General features: G+C 45.0%; 1 protein-coding gene across 1 annotated transcript in view; it reads right to left on the bottom strand.

The window, feature by feature from the left end:
* CASTOR2 (cytosolic arginine sensor for mTORC1 subunit 2) overlaps positions 1 to 16,093 on the bottom strand; it is a 48,463-nt gene that overhangs the window by 910 nt on the left and 31,460 nt on the right. The window contains exons 3-8 of the mRNA XM_072978439.2: positions 6,127 to 6,320; positions 5,376 to 5,508; positions 4,219 to 4,342; positions 3,657 to 3,767; positions 3,072 to 3,154; positions 1,594 to 1,688 (exon numbers count right to left, since the gene is read on the bottom strand). Of these exons, the coding sequence (XP_072834540.1) occupies positions 1,594 to 1,688; positions 3,072 to 3,154; positions 3,657 to 3,767; positions 4,219 to 4,342; positions 5,376 to 5,508; positions 6,127 to 6,320 (740 nt within the window). The remainder of the gene's footprint in view (positions 1 to 1,593; positions 1,689 to 3,071; positions 3,155 to 3,656; positions 3,768 to 4,218; positions 4,343 to 5,375; positions 5,509 to 6,126; positions 6,321 to 16,093) is intronic.

Here is a 16,093-nt window from a genome sequence, read left to right as displayed (position 1 = left end):
CTCCCAACCTTCTGGCTCCACAGCCAGAGATCTAAAACCCCTGAGCTGTCCAGCAGTTAAGTCTTAGAACCGCAGAGCCAGGGATCATCGGGTCCAACCCCCTTGTTGAATTTTTGAAAGGACTTTCTTTTCTCTCCGATCAAATGGGAACATTTTTTTTAAAAAAATGAATACATTGAGAAATATATTTCTGGCCCAGCACTTCTTAAGAGATGTTCCAGCCAAACTTTCTTCCATGCTTCCTGTTTCTATCCGCACGAGGATTATTTCTGGATGAAGATGCATTGAAGAAACATCTGCCATCCCCTGAAGGGTGCAGACCCCAAGCTGTTGTCACCCAAGTGAGAAATAGACCAGGGTGTTGTTAGCTTTCAGACAGACCTTGATGGGCTTATCTTATCAGTATGGTAAATGTTCAACAAAACAAACCCAATGGAGTCAACCGTTTGACCTTTGCTATCTAAGATCATGTTGGCTTATGGCTGTGTGTACACATTAAGAGGTAACCAAGCTGGAGAAGAGGGTGACGGAGAAGTAGTGAAAAGAATGAAGTAGACATGATTGAGAGGGGGAACTGATTTCCCCCAACCCGCCCCCCCCAGTGCTTTTAACAGGTTAGAAGGTCATACTGTGGAAAAAAGCTTACCACATAATCATGGGAAAGTTAATGACTACCATGAAGATTGATTCTGCCTGCCAGAGTGTGAGAAAGACATTGACTTGTTCAGGTGATGGGGTTTTTAATTTTTTCCGGCCTATAAGACAGGGTCTTGTATTAAGTTTTGCTCCAAAACATGCATTAGGGCTTATATTTAGGCAATGTTTTATTTTTTATTTTTTCATGTACAACAATCTACATTTATTCAAATGCAGTCAATGTCGTCTTCTGGTTGCTGCACGAGGGCTGGGGTTTCACTTAACTGGGGCTTATTTTTGGGGTAGGGCTTATATGACGAGCATCCTGAAAAATCCTACTCAGGCTTATTTTCAGGCTAGGTCTTTTCGGGGAAACAGGGTACCCTAATTCTGCATTCTGGGAGTCCTACCTTCCTTAAGAACACCTAAGTGCGGTGAACCTGGGAGAAAGTCCTCAACTGGAAGCCTTAGCTAGGCCTAGCTTCCTGTTCTTGCCCTGGTGTTAGCTGGGAGCTTCCTTTCTGAGCAGGAAGTTTGGATGGAGCTAGGCCTCGCTCTCCCAGGTGAGCCACATTTTGGTGTCCACCTGATAGGTGGAACACCAAGAATGGAGAAGGTCAGTCAATGTAGGCCTGAAGCTCCAAAAATCCAGATACTTTTCATTAGGAAAACACAAAAAACCTCTTTCAGACTGAAGGCTAATATTCAGTTCACAGAAGATCTGGGGTGCCATATTGTGGTGGAGGATTTTCGACCCTAAGTACCAGGATATTTTCCAATCCAGTCATTGGCCATAACTCTTAGGAGATGCATTTAAACCTTTTTAGAATTTAAAGGGGGTAACAAATTCATGGTCAACCCAAGAAATCACCTATTGATGATGTCACAGGCAAAGGGGTTTGGCCTCTGAGAAATGACAAGGGTGTTTTTTGGGGGGGACACGGGGGTCATACTTACCAGTGCATGATCAAACTTAAAAGTACTGATGTAATAGGCTGGGATATCGGCAGCAGCCAAAGGCTCAGAAATCTGTGCCACGATTCCACATTCATCTAGGAAGCATGGAGGGATAGAGAAAATCAGTATTTGGGGGGGGGGGGGGATGACAGATCCTTGAAACTCCATGTCAATCCCAATACAGTGGTGCCTCGCTTAACGACATTAATTTGTTCCAGCAAAATCGCTGTAAAGCAAAAACGTTATAAAGCGAAAATAAAAAACCCATTGAAACGCATTAAAACCTAGTTAATGCGTTTCAATGGGCTAAAAACTCACTGTCCAGCGAAGATCCTCCATATGGCGGGCATTTTCAGTGCCTGTATAGCGAGGAATCCGTCCCTAAGCACAGCAGGGAGCCATTTTGAGCACCCGGTGGCCATTTTGAAAACCCGTGATCAGCTGTTTCGATCGTCGTAATGCGAAGAATCGGTTCCCGAAGCAGGGAACCTATCTTTGCAAAGTGAAAAAAACCCATTTAAAACATTGTTTTGTGATCACAATTGCGATTGCAAAAACAGTCATAAAGTGGATTTGTCATAATGCGGGATAATCGTTAAGCAGGGCACGACTATATGTGATCTGGCCGCCATCATCCTTTGCTGCTGTGATAAAGAGAGAGCTGCTTACGAAGATTTTTTGTAGAAGCTCTGGCTGGCCCAGAAGACAGAAACAAAGCTGTTCAACGAGCACAGAGCTTCGTTTAGCAGCAAATGGAAAATCTGGGCCAAACAGATTTTCTCTAAGCTGTTCCACAGGCTCTTTGTGCCAAGCCTGGGGGAAAAAAAGGACTGAGCGTATTTTTTCACTCATTGAGAAGAAAGGAAGGCTGGGAATATAAATAAATGGGTGTGTTATGCTTCTTTCAATCCTCCAAGGTTTGTACGCAAGCAGAAAGTGCTTACGATTAAAAAAATAAATAAATGCAATAATAGCTTCGGCCACTTAAAAGCATTCTGGGAAACGAAAGTGGCAGCTGTATCTTCACACACACCCCCGAATTCAAAATAGCAGTTGCCAAGGGCATTCTGGGAAAAAAATGGTGGCAGCCCAAAGGCACTCCGGTGCCCTGTGAAATACGCACTTTTACCGAATGCGTGGCCGTTTTGAAATACAACACCATAGAGAAAAAAGAACAAGAACAGACCCATGGAAATGACAGGAATTGAGAAGGGTTTCATTCTGCCCTTCAAACTGGGAATAGGTGAATAAATAAATGGAATAAAAGGCTTGTCATATGCAGCTTGTGTGACATGCACTGTTGTTCCTGAACACCTTCGGAAGGTACTACGTGTTGCACCAACTACAGGTAGCATTCTAGCAACAGAAGGGTGAGCCGAAAGAGAAGCGAGAAGGGGTTGATATTTATTTGCAACAACCAGGAGGGTGGGATTTGGCCCGGAGGATGCTAGTGGCCGACCACTGCGATGGAAACATACCAAAACCGAGGGGCTGCCCACCGATGCGAACCATCTTCCAGAGTTCTCCCGACGCGCTTGTAAACAACAAATTATTTGGAAACCTGAGGGGGGAAATGAGAGAGAAATAAAATAAAATTCAACGTATTTTGGAAAGGGGCACAACAACCCCGCGCCTTAAGGACCCAGAGCCAAAAATCCCTGGAGTTGTTTCAGAAATTTAGTTTGGGTTCAAAAATTTGTCCTGAACGAATATACCTCTGGGGTGGAAGGATGGTTTAACCCCGAGATGGAAATTTCGGAGAGTCTCATATCTCAGTTTTCACCTCTTAAAAACATGAATCCTTTTTGTTTGTTTGCTTCTTTGTTTGGTGGAAGGAACAAGACACTAATATATCTGGATGTTCTTTTCAAGGAGAATTTGCTGCTCCTGGAAGTCACCGGGAGCGGCAGCCATTCTTTTTGGGTCCAAAATTTTTTGAGGAAATGGTTCCCCCCCCCCAGCCCCTTGATTTGCTTTTTGATGATGATGGTGCGTGAAAACTCCCAGCAAAGCACTCCAGAGGTCACGAGAAAAGGATTTACGAAGATAGCGCCAAACCTCACCTTTTCTGCGTCTGGACATCCATCACCAGAGAAATATAACCCTCGATGAGTGAAAACGAGAAAAAGCGAATGTGGCCAGAATCTTCATTGGCTGCCACAGAATCTTTTACTCTGCGGGAGAGAGAGGAAAAAAATAGAGGCAAGAGCAATGGAGACTTATTTAAACTGGCGCAGATACTCCCAGACATGAATTAAGACTTTTGCATACGCTGATGATGCTACGTACTACTTTCTTCCATGACAGTCCATGCAAGTTCTATAGTAGGATTTTTAAAATATATTTTGAAGCTGATAAAGAATGGCCAGGATCCAATTATTTAAGCTGGTGTAACTCAAACGGCATAAGTTTCAGTAGCAAATTTCCGCTCGTTGAGAAGCAAAAGCTTGTATTCCCTGTACATGTCGAGTCACAAGACTGGTGCGTGCGGAGAAATACAAGCGTTGACTTCACTAGCAGCCATTTGCCACCGGGATTTACTGTACCCCATTTGTTTTTACACCAGTGTACACAGGGAATAGGATTTGGGCGAGCCGTAGAAATGTGGTCGTACTTTGAACGTACCCATTGGAGTAAAACATGACATCCATGAGGAGCGTAGCGACAGAAGGAAGGGTATCAGGATCCAGGCTGGTGACGCAGAACATGTTACTCGGACTGGAAAGGGGGTGGATGACAGGCCTCTGAACTGAAAGGAAGATGGAGAAAAAGACTGGAGGATTTGCTCTTACTGAAAATGGAAAAGCTAGTGTCCTGGCTATACCATTTTACAGACTGCCAAAGGGCTGCTGAACTTTTTTCGATTCACAACAAACATACTGCCTGCATTTAGAAAACTAGCCAATCAAGGAGAAGAATCAGCTGCAACTAGGGATATGCAGAGACCCTCTGACTTTCTCTGTGCCCAAATTAGGATCTGACCCATCCTGTGCTCTTTTGGTGACATTCTGATGTGACCCCTATCTGAGTCTCTGCTGGTATTTGTGCATTTCCAGTTCTTTGTGAAGAACTCATTCCTGTAAATGAAGAAATGCAAACATGAAGGCCATGTCATCGCATAAATGCTGCAGGCAGGATGGAAGGATACCAGCAGCAGTCTGCTGTGCCTTATTTTTATTCACCCCCCAATCAAAGTTCCTAGTGGCTTCTTAATACATCCACTGGGAAGGGAGTGAGAGAGGGGTTTTAAAAGGGCAATGGCATAATACTCTTTGATTTCTTCTTAAAAAGGCGATGCAGGAAGCCCACTCTACATTTTCTCTTCTTCTGTCTTCTAACCACCTTCCTTCTTCCCTCGGTCTGAAATTAATGCTGCTATAGCTATAATAATTTGGTGATTTAGTCAATGGCTTCAGGAAAGACAAGAAGGTTCATGTCTAAGATTAAGATTAGGCCCAAGGCTCACAACTACATGGAGCCATGTTTTCCAAGCCTGTTGGATCTTGACTTATCATAACCCCTTTCCCAGGGCTTTCCAGGCAGGGAATAATAAGTGGTTTCCGATTCCATTCTTCTGGGGGCGCCCTGGGACTGTGCAGCTTGCCCAAGGGCATCCAGGTTGGCTCTTCTTTTTTGAAAGCCCCATGGGGAATCGAACTCCCAACCTCTGGCTCCACAGCCAGAGACCTAAGCCACTGAGCTCTCAAGGCAAGATAGAAACAAACCTGTCCCATGGGCTGTCTCTAAGCCAAGTTAGAATGGGATGGCCAGAAAGCACCTACCCAGTTTTGGCTTCATAAATCCGTTCGTTATTCCGAGGCTGTCGGCCGCCACCGTCTCGCCATTGACGACCCGGAGGATGGTGAACTCAGAGGCCAGTGTGTGCATCACAAAAGGAAGGTCCCTTTCACGTATCTGAGCATGGCAGGGAAAATGTACTTCTGGGTAAATATATCTTGTTAGTGTGACACCTCACTTGTTACCTCCTCTCAATTTGAGAAGGAGCCATTGATAAGCACCCTCTGAGCACAATTCTTTAACCATCCATGCATTCACCTGATAGTTGTGGTGTCCAGCCCACACCTAGTTAGCTTGCTAATCAGAATTTCATGGGACACTTTTTCAAAAGCTTTGCTGAAGTCAAGATATATTACATCTATAGCATCCCCACCATCTACCAGGTACCAAATATACCAGATATAAGAATTAGCATCAACACATGAAATCCTTGGCATGATGGACTCTCCTTTGTTGGAGGTGTTTAAACAGAAGTTAGATTTTCAGGGGTGCTGAATCTCTGGATCTCCTGCTTCAGCAGGGAGTTGATGACCTCTGAGGTCCTTTGAAGAGGTACAGTTCTAGGATTCTATAATCTAAGGTCCTGATTCTGGAATCGCTGGCCATGCTGACTCAGGCCAAGGAGACCTGGAAGCCAAAACATCTGGAAGTTACCAACTCAGAAATGGTCAGCTGTTGTCGTTCAGACCCGATTCTTTATGGAGAGAACATGATTTCCTAGAAATTTTTTCTTACCAAGATGAAGTCTGTCTGATAGGTGGAAAGCATGAATACTGAGATGTTCTGATCAGCCAATGGTGCAATCACTGATTTGGCAATCTTAGTGACCCCGATGGGCTGGGAGCTGGAGAAGCTGCCCCCTCCGGAGACGACGTTGAGTGCCAACCACGTCGCATCGGCCACGCTTAAGTGTTCCGATGAAGGGAGCTCTGAGGAGAGAAAAAGATATGATTTTATCCCTCCAAGGGCAAGGAGCGAATCAGCTGAGTCAACAAGGATGGTCTGTAGCTATGTCTCTTACTATCTCTCTCTGGTTGCTTGCTTACGACTGGATTTCAACCAATGAACCAAGAAGATTTAGTTAAGTGTTGACTCATAACTCAACAGATCTACTCCAGTCGATTAACACTTGGATGGAGGCCTTAGTAGTGGCTCCCAACCTTGGGTCCCCAAGATGTTCTTGGACTAAAACTCCCAGAACCCTTCACCATGAGCTGGGCTGGCCAGGATTTCTGGGAGTTGCAGTCCAAGAACATCTGGGGAACCAAGGTTAGGAACCCCTCCCTTAAGAGTTTAAGATGCTACCGAGCGAACAAATAGTGTTAGGCCTCAAAGTTTTGTTTATTAGAATAAACTTCACCAGGTTGATTAAATTCTTTCCTCATCTGGATGGGAGAGTACTTCTGACACAGGGACAGTGGGATAAAACCATAAAAGGTGAAATGAAATAACAATGGCAAGCAAAAAGGGCTGTCGCTGATCATTTAATTAGGCCTTAAATTTAAGCAGAAGTAACCCCGCTAACACCCCTCAACAGAAGTATCAGGTGAGAATGACAGACTCATTGTAAACATTAAGAGTAAATTAATACCTGAATCAGGGCAGGAAACCACTGTTTCTATCCAGGCCCAAATGAACAGAATCAAACGTCGCTCTCAATTCAATGGGCTACGATTTTCTTCTTGTGGTTGTCTAACAGCTTCGGGGTGCTTTCCCACAAGGTGGTGATTTTCAGTCTTTGGTCCCCCAGATGTTTTTTTTTTAATTTCAGTTCCTAGAACTGGCCTGCCGGCTCAGACCTCTGAAGAAGGGACACCCCAAACATCTGGAGAACCAAGGTCTGAGACTTAATCAGACTTAAATGTGGAATTGCAGAATTATAGAAAGTGTGAAATTGCAGGAACCTGGGCAGGGGAAGAAAAGAGCAGGGAAGAAACGCACATGCAAGGAAGAAAACAATTTATTCGTTTGCTTATTTATATTTTAATGCATCTCCAAACCCACCCTTCATCCTGATGGATTCCAGGGCAGTGCACAGTAAAAACGACACCTTGTTCTTTATATGACCATAAAGCTGTTAAATTATGAAGTCTATAAAGGCAATAAAATTAATTTACAATGATTAAGGCAAATAAAAACACCCAGACCTGGTGCCAAAAATATCGTACTGTCAGCAACCAGTCAAACCTCCTCAAAAGAGTTTTTTTTGAGGGGAGTCCTCCCTCCCTCTTCCGTGTCGTTATGAAGAAAAAAGAATCTCTCTTTCTGCCACAGCTAAACCAAGCATCAGGGAGGATGCAGAAGAGGGGGAAAAAAGAACAATTCAGCTTTTCGCTGACAGCTTGCTTCTTTACCCACAAGGAATTTCAGCTCGCCTCTGGCGAGTAGACAGACGAAGAGGGGTCCCAAGATGTCTTTAAAATGAATCGGGGCATCCTGTAGGGTGGAAATCTGACACTGCTTTTTGTTTCCACGTCTCCTGGCATGAAAAATTCAGCCCAAATTAATTTTTTGCGGAAGAAAAAGTAAAGAAAAAAGAGAATTGGACGTGAATTGCCACAAGTAAGCCAGTCATCTCTTGAATAGGCCAACTCCCTAAGACCTTTAAAAATGTAAAAATCCACTTCCACCAACTTTCTTCTATTTTCTTTCTTTCTTTCTTTCTTTCTTTCTTTCTTTCTTTCTTTCTTTCTTTCTTTCTTTCTTTCTTTCTTTTAGTGGAGACAGTGCTTGGTATAGCCCCCCTGAAACTTCCCCACTGTTGATATACTACATATTAAATGCTGTGACTATTTCCAGAGTATTTGCGAACCTTAATGCGTTTCTTTTTCATCCGCCTGAATTTTGTTATTTGCACAAGGCAGAGGCAGCGACCAAAAAGCATAAACTGCGGGAGTGAATCGCTTTTTAAGAAGTCGAGGTTTGTACTCCCTGTCACGTGTCAAGTCACGGGACTGGCGTCCGACAAGGAATGCGAACGTTGGGTTCTTAACTAGCAGCAACGTTCTGCGGCCCTTGCTTGATGTTGTGCCTATCTAAGTGACAGGATTCAGGCCATTACATGAAAAACATTATATGAAAAAAGCAAAAAAACAAACAAACCCGAATGGCCTGATTATTCTGACTCTAGGCATTCATGTGTTGTTCACAGCCATGCAAGAAAAAACTCCGAGCTCAACAGATTTAACAGCGACTCTCAGCTTGCTGGTTATTACTCTCCGTAGCAACAGAGGCCCGTAGCACTGAAATAATCCTAAGTAAACAGCTGGGATCCTAAAGCTTTTCCAGCTGACTTGATAGAAACACATTTTCCTCTCCCTCTCTTTACTTCTGCTTTCCAAGATAGCGGAATCTCAAAGCAACCCATGAGTCTCGAAAATCAGCCACAGGGGAAGATCTGTCCTTTCACAAACACCCGAGTCTCCCAGGTGCTGGTAGAAAAACACATGTCAGCCAACGGGGAGCTTGTGAAAAGCTGTCTTCGCTCACTACTGAGCCATTTTGTCTGTCACAGATGGAGGTCCCATTAGGTAAAGATACGGGTATCTGATATACAAAAGGTATTTACAGATAAGACGGTGAGATGAAAGAAAAACAGCGGTGTTTTGATGCCCTTAATTGCTCTTGATGAAAATGAAGGAATGGGTCCTAAAAGCTGTTGGAGTTTTTACAACCTTGCATGCTGCCTTTAGTAAGTTTGGCTGGGGTGACTGTCAATCTGTCCAGCACTAGCCAATCGTTCCCTCCTGCCTCTGAACTCAAAAGAGAGCCCCGCCTCTCTGCTGCGTGTTCCCTTTCCTTCTCTTTAGTCTGTTGGAAGTCTGGTTGTTTGTGGATCGGTCCACAACTGTAAGCAATGGAAAATTTTCATTCTTTCTCCCACACATATCTCTGTAAAGCGCAAGGAGAAAGATGCTGTGTGTTATGATCATCTGGAGAGAGGTATCACACCTTGGAAGTTGATGATCAGCACTGTTGGTGGCCAAACACCTTTAAGAAAACACATTTCTTGAATCATTACAGATGTTCTACCTCTCATGAGACTGTCACTGTGGGCAGCAAACTTGTGTTTCTGAAAATAACTCCGTGATTTGACCCACATTTCGGCTGGCACAGATAGGTCGAAGATACCCCTCGATCAATTAGAGGGCGCCCGTTTATTGTTTCTGCCAGTCGCAAGAATGAACGGCGGGGATCCTTACAAGCAGGCGAAAATCATTAAGTGGGATCTGCTGGAATAATCGATCTGACAAATAGCGTAGGAATGATACTGTGACAAGGCTGTACGACATTTTAATGCACGGGCCTTAAAAGTTGGAGTACGAATCAACATTATTTGTCTACCAGCCTTTAAAAAAAACTTTGGCAGGCAATGAATTACTTAGTTTAAGAGGTTAGCAAGTTAATGAACAAATCCATTTTATAAAGATTTCTCAATATTTTAATGGTCATAAATCCTTTGCAACGATGTAGCGTCAACCCTTCTGACGTCAACTTGAATGTTTCCTTACGCTCGATGATTATGTGGCAAATGTAGCTCGAAAATGCTTGCCAGTTTGCTCCACATCATTCGAGAATACACCCGTAAGTCCAGTTCTGCCTTCTGCCTGTCCCTGTCAACCTCAGACATTTAGCCAAGGTGTCAAATCCAGAACAAGAACCACCACCCAAACCTTCACAGCGATCACAGACCATTACTGAGGCCCGCATCTTCCTTCAAACACTGGGTAATACCATAACTGTCTAACTCGACAATTATTTTTTCCCTTGGAAAACCACCTAAACTGTGGAACTCCCTTCCACTGGATGGTCCCCTGCTCGCTGTTCTTCTGCAAACAGGCAAACATGTCGATCTTAAGAATGACTTTTTCTCAGTAAGTGGTAGACTAAGAGCAGGTTGCTAAAATGAGACTGCTCCTTTAAAAAAAAGGTGGTTCACTGTTGTTTGTTTTCCGACTGTAAGCCACCTTAGGTCTTCTTGAGGAGAAAGATCGGCTGTAAATATTTTAAATACAGTTGTGCCCCACTTTATGATTACCCCGTTTAACGACGAATCCGCTTGACGGTGAGGTTTTTGCAACTGCTTTTGCAATCGCAAAACGATGGTTTGAATGGGGGTTTTCTGCTTTGCGATGATCGGTTCCCTGCATCAGGAACCGATTTTCGCTTTATGACGATCAAAAACAGCTGATTGCCGGGTTTCAAAATGGCCACCGGCTGAAGAAAATGTCCCCCGCTGTGCTTAGGGACGGATTCCTCACTGCACAGGCACTGAAAATGGCCACCCCTATGGAAGATCTTCGCTGGACGGTGAGTTTTCAGCCCATTGGAACGCATCGAACGGGTTTCAATGCATTTCAATGGGCTTTTTTATTTCGCTTTACAACGTTTTCGCTCTACAGCAATTTCGCTGGAACAAATTAACGTAATGCGAGGCACCATTATAAATAAAATAAACTGAATCTTCAGCTTGGCTGATATGGAGATGACCATGTTACTCAGTGTCTCAGAGGCCATATGTCACAATTAAAATGCAATGTATGGGCAAGCTGGCTGAACTCTTGAGGTACCGCCTAATAATAACACATCACAATTTGCCTCTCTAAGCTTGGAGTCTTCATTTAATGGCAGCTCCTATAGCCACTACATCTGGCTAGGATGGATTAGGAAAGTTTCTGCTCCCTTATTCACAAAATTTATAATCAGGATTGTTGTTGTTTAGTCATTGAGTTCTGTCCGACTCTTCGTGACCCCATGGACCAGAGCACGCCAGGCCCTCCTGTCTTCCACTGCCTCCCGGAGTTGGGTCAAATTCATGTTGGTCGCTTCGATGACACTGTCCATCCATCTCGTCCTCTGTCGTCCCCTTCTCCTCTTGCATTCACTCTTTCCCAACATCAAGGTCTTTTCCAAGGATTCTTCTCTTCTCATGAGACGGCCAAAGTATTGGAGCCTCAGCTTCAGGATCTGTCTTTCCAGTGAGCACTCAGGGTTGATTTCCTTCAAAATGGATAGGTTTGTTCTCCTTGCAGTCCAGGGGACTCTCAAGGGTCTCCTCCAGCACCACAGTTCAAAAGCATCAATTCTTCGGCAGTCAGCCTTCTTATAATCAGGATAAGTGCCATCAAGTCCGTTCTGACTTATGGCCTCCTTTTTTCAGGGTTTTCCAGGTCGTGAATACACAAAATTGTTTGACTTTCCCCGTCTTCTGGGGGGCAAACCCTGGGGTGGGGCAGCTGGCCCAAGGCTACCCAGGCTGGCTCCACTCCCAGGAGGCCCGGGGGGGAATCGAACTCCCAACGTTTGGCTCTGCAGCCAGAGACCGAACTCACAGAACTATCCAGTCAGCTGCACATTTTATAGCCTCTAGCTGGTGGCAGAATATGGAGAGATTGAAGAAGTTGCCAAATAAATAAATAGATGACCTGGCAAAGGTCACCTTTGCTTTCACCTTCTCCCACTTTCTGCATCTCCAGAGGAAAAAAAAAACCTCCACCAGATTCCCTCTAGAGCAGTGGTTCCCAACCTTGGGTCCCCAGATGTTCTACTGAGCTAACTGAAATTCGCCCCAGGCCAGAGAAGTAACCTCTCAGCGAAAAGATTTCTTAAAGGCATCGTATGTAGGTTGCATATTATCCGACAATATTTATCTTTGTGTTCCTCTGCTCAAAACCAGTTGTGTTTGTACAGTTGGAAGGAGCTCAAGGATCTGTCAGCGCCTTTTCAAAGATAAACAGGCATGGTGATAAACAGACCAGGGATTTAAATAATAATAATAATTATAATAATAATTGAGAGACTTCGTCCGTCTCTCTTTCCTTCCATCCAAATACAGTTAAAGGCAGACGTTTTCAAGCCAGGCGGATTTTGGGAGTGGTAACCCATAAATACAACTGTCCGATGGAAGCCTTCTTCTTCCACGGTGTCCACTCTTTAGAGATCTTCTTAAAAGTGTCAGCTGAGGGAACGTTAAACATGGGGATGCAACGTGCTCTAGATCAGTGGTGTCCAACCTTGGGCCTCCAGATGTTCTTGGACTGCAACTCCCAGAAGCCTTTACCACCACCTCTGCTGGCCAGGATTTTTGGGAGTTGAAGTCCAAGAACATCTGGAGGCCCAAGGTTGGGGACCACTGCTCTAGATGATTGGTTCTCTCGTGGTGGTCCATAAGAAGGGTCAGATAAAAGGCCTGTCAAAATGAATGACGAGCTTTCTAGGAATAACAAACCCAAACATCCAAAATCTAAGAGAGTGGGGATCCTTTTCCCACACAAAACCTGGCAAAATGCAAAGCCCCGGATGTCCTTGGACTACTACCGCTCCCATCAGCCTCAGCCAACCCAACCAAGCCTGAAGACGCCTGGGTGTTGTAGTCACAGAAAGGTCACACATATCCTTCCCCTGCTTTAAAGAAAGGGGGCATGCACCACTTTGAACTAGCCCAATGCGTCACGAATATGGGCCACACCGAGCTGATCTTCCTGGCCTCTGGGATAACGTGTATATTTCGACGTCATAGCCGCAGGTGTTGGAAAAGCAATTCGACAGAGGGCCACGTCTTTTCATCTGACGTCTTACCTGCCGTCAAGGAACTGATAATAGTCTCAGCATGAAAAAAAAGTCAACGCATCCTTCCAGATAATGCCACACTACTCTTAATGGGTTCCTTTGGCACACTGTAACCCACAATCGCTTCGCGATAACACAACGCTAGCTCCCGAAAGCTCTCATGTTTTATCACCGCTTCAATACTTTTCTGCACATCGTCTCCCCCAAGATATTCCACACCTCCGACGGTTCTCCTCTCAGGCGGATGAGACATAATTCCTCATCCATGTCCTGCAGCCTCAGATACAACAGAGGTGATGTTCTTTCGCAGCTGCTGCGACGACTAGCGCACTTTTAATTTCTTCCCCATCAAGATCGCTTTTTTCTGAAACGGTTATACCGAGGTTGTCTTCTCCTTTTGAATGGCTTCGGACTCCGCTCTGCGGCTGCTTTGCCGTCTCCAGCTGGAGGCTGTAATGGTTGCTGACGTCGTCCGCTTCCCTGCTCAAGAGAGATTTGAACCCAGGACCCCTGGACATCCGAGCCTGAGACTCTATATTCTACCCTACGTTGGCTCCATGGCAACTGGGTTCGAGTTCTGAATAGTTCCAAATAACAGAGGCTGCAACCCTATGCTTATTTCCTGCGCATGAGTCCCACACGGAGACAGCAGAATCTCCTTCTGAATAGATAAACATCTGTAGCATCACACCGTAATTTCCCCTATTTTTCTGCCTAGAACTGTCGCGGGTAAAGAAACTACCTCCGTTGGCCGCAGGACAGTCTACCACCACCTCAGCTTGAGATTGCCGAGAACAGCAAGCGCCCTTCGCCCTTCCGTTCACCCTCGGAAAGGGAAAAAAACAGGAGCAGATGTTAAAACTGCAATCGGGGCTCGCTCTCTTTCTCTCTCTCCACACAGCACTCCACACTATCCTCAAAAATGGCTGCCGGAGGCAACATATGGAAAGCCACTGGATGCCCTTTCGTTCTTGGAAGCTTTCCATGTCCCAAGAGGGAGGGAAATGGCCATTTCAAAGAAAAGGTCATGAAATAAGGGAAGGAACACCGTCCGGAGATGTCTGTAGGGTTTCCTATGACAACTCAGAAAGGAGTACTGTACTTTTTTTTAAAATGAGGCAAAAGCTGAATCTCCCAGCAGGGTTTTTTTTGGGGGGGGGCAGTTAAAAGAGGACTGTCCATAAGTTCTCAAAAAAAAAAAAGAGAGAGACACGCTCATCAGGATAAACGCAGTATAAATAGAGCCAGAATATTTTTTTAAAAAAAAAGAGATTAAAAGCAGATTATAGTGGTTTGAGGATCTTTAATATGCTTTCCTGCCTCCTCACCAAAACCTTTTATTCCTAGCATTCTGGAGAGAGGGCAGCGAGAGGTCACGGCTGGCCATAATGAAAAGCACAGATTTGTAGAGAAGATATACTTTGGGCACATCATGAGAAGGCAAGATTCTTTGAGGGGGGGGGGAAACCCCAATAGTGCTGGGAAAAACAGAAGGCAGCAGGAAAAGAGGAAGACCAGATATGAGATGGACTGATTCTCTAAAGGAAGCCACAGGCTTGAGTTTGCAAGAGCTGAGTTGAGGACAGGACAATTTGCAGATCGCTCCTTCCATGAGCTGGAGGGGACTAGATGACTCGTAACGCCACCGCCAGAGGAGATCTATCCAGATCCAGTTGGATCCAGTCCACCAGAACCGGCAACCCGTTGCCCTTGGATTTCATGTAAGAGCAGGGAGTTATCCAGATGTTCTGCCGGGCAGCTGCTCAAGTTTGCACAACCTTAGGTCCAAGGAGCTCGACCTCCTGGCTGCGTGTGAGCTGTTTATGACCTGGGAGGTCAAAGCAACCATGGGATGTTGCCCAAAAACATGTCCCATAGGTCTCTGGGTTTCTATAATTAGCACCCCGGATAAGAGGGACTGTGTACGATTTTCGGGCGTGGGTACACTTACGATCGTAACGGTTTGGTAATTCTGATAGGGTCCCTGTGGAAAACTGTGGGCAGAGCAGAAGCCAATCCCGCCCCCCTCCACCGAAAGACACGTCACAAACTGCACCACCACTGAAAATTCGGTGCCCAAATTTCCAAATTTCTTGACGGCCTTGTTTTCATGCGCATTGGTGCGTTTGTGTTACGTCTGAGAATCACGTTGAGGGCTCTTAGTTCACCTGCAAGGATCGGACTTTGTTCTACCAACTCTTGAGGACTCCAAAACTTTGAAGCATCAGATCGAAGCTTGAGTCTGTTGCTATTATTGTTGTGTGCCGTCAAGTTGCCTCTGACATGTAGCCACCCTACAAATGAGTAATCTCCAAAATATCCTGTCCTCAACTCACCCTGCTCAGCTCTTACATATCCCAAGCTTGTGGCTTCTTTTAGGGACTCAATCCATCTCATATCTGGCCTTCCTCTTTTCCTGCTGCTTTCCATTTTTCCTAGCATTATTGTCTTTTCCAGAAAATCCTGCCTTCTCAGGATGCAGGACAGCCTCAGCTTCAACATTTTTTTTCCTCCAGAAATAGTTCAGGCTTGATTTGATCTTGGACCCACATATTCATCTTTCTGGCTGTCCAGGGTATCTGCAAAGATCTCCTCCAGCACCACATTTTGAACGAATCAATCTTTTTCCTGTCAGTTTCCTTCATGGTCCGGCTTTCACACCCCTACACGGTGATCGGAAAGACAAGAGTGTGGATGATCTCGGTCTCCAGTGACACATCCTTACACTCGACGATCTTTTCTAGTTCTTTTCATTGCAGCCCTTCCGACTCTTCCGGCTTCTTCCGATATCTCGGCTGTAGTCTTCGTGTGGACTGACAACTGAACCCAAATCTCTATTTCAGTCCTTCTTCATCAACGCTAAAGTTGTGCAGTTCCTCTGTAGCCATGATTGTTGTCTTCTTAAATGTTCAGCTGCAGTCCTCCTTTGGCACTTAATTTAATTTTCCACGCTCAGCCGAGAAGCCTGTGTTTAGGAATCTAGCATTGTATAAATCCATCCTTAGCTCCGCCGCTTTGTTGATCCTCAAAGATGGCAATTTTTTTTTTAAAAAAAAGGAGATCTCCTCCTCTTCTCTCCCTCTCTAGATCCAATGTATTCATGCTTCAGCACATTAGAAGTTAAACCCAAGTA

This window comes from Pogona vitticeps, chromosome 7 (assembly GCF_051106095.1).
Source record: "Pogona vitticeps strain Pit_001003342236 chromosome 7, PviZW2.1, whole genome shotgun sequence".
Classification (NCBI taxonomy): Eukaryota; Metazoa; Chordata; class Lepidosauria; order Squamata; family Agamidae; genus Pogona; species Pogona vitticeps.
Note: the sequence above shows the minus strand (reverse complement) of the source record. Positions and strands in the feature narration are given on the sequence as shown.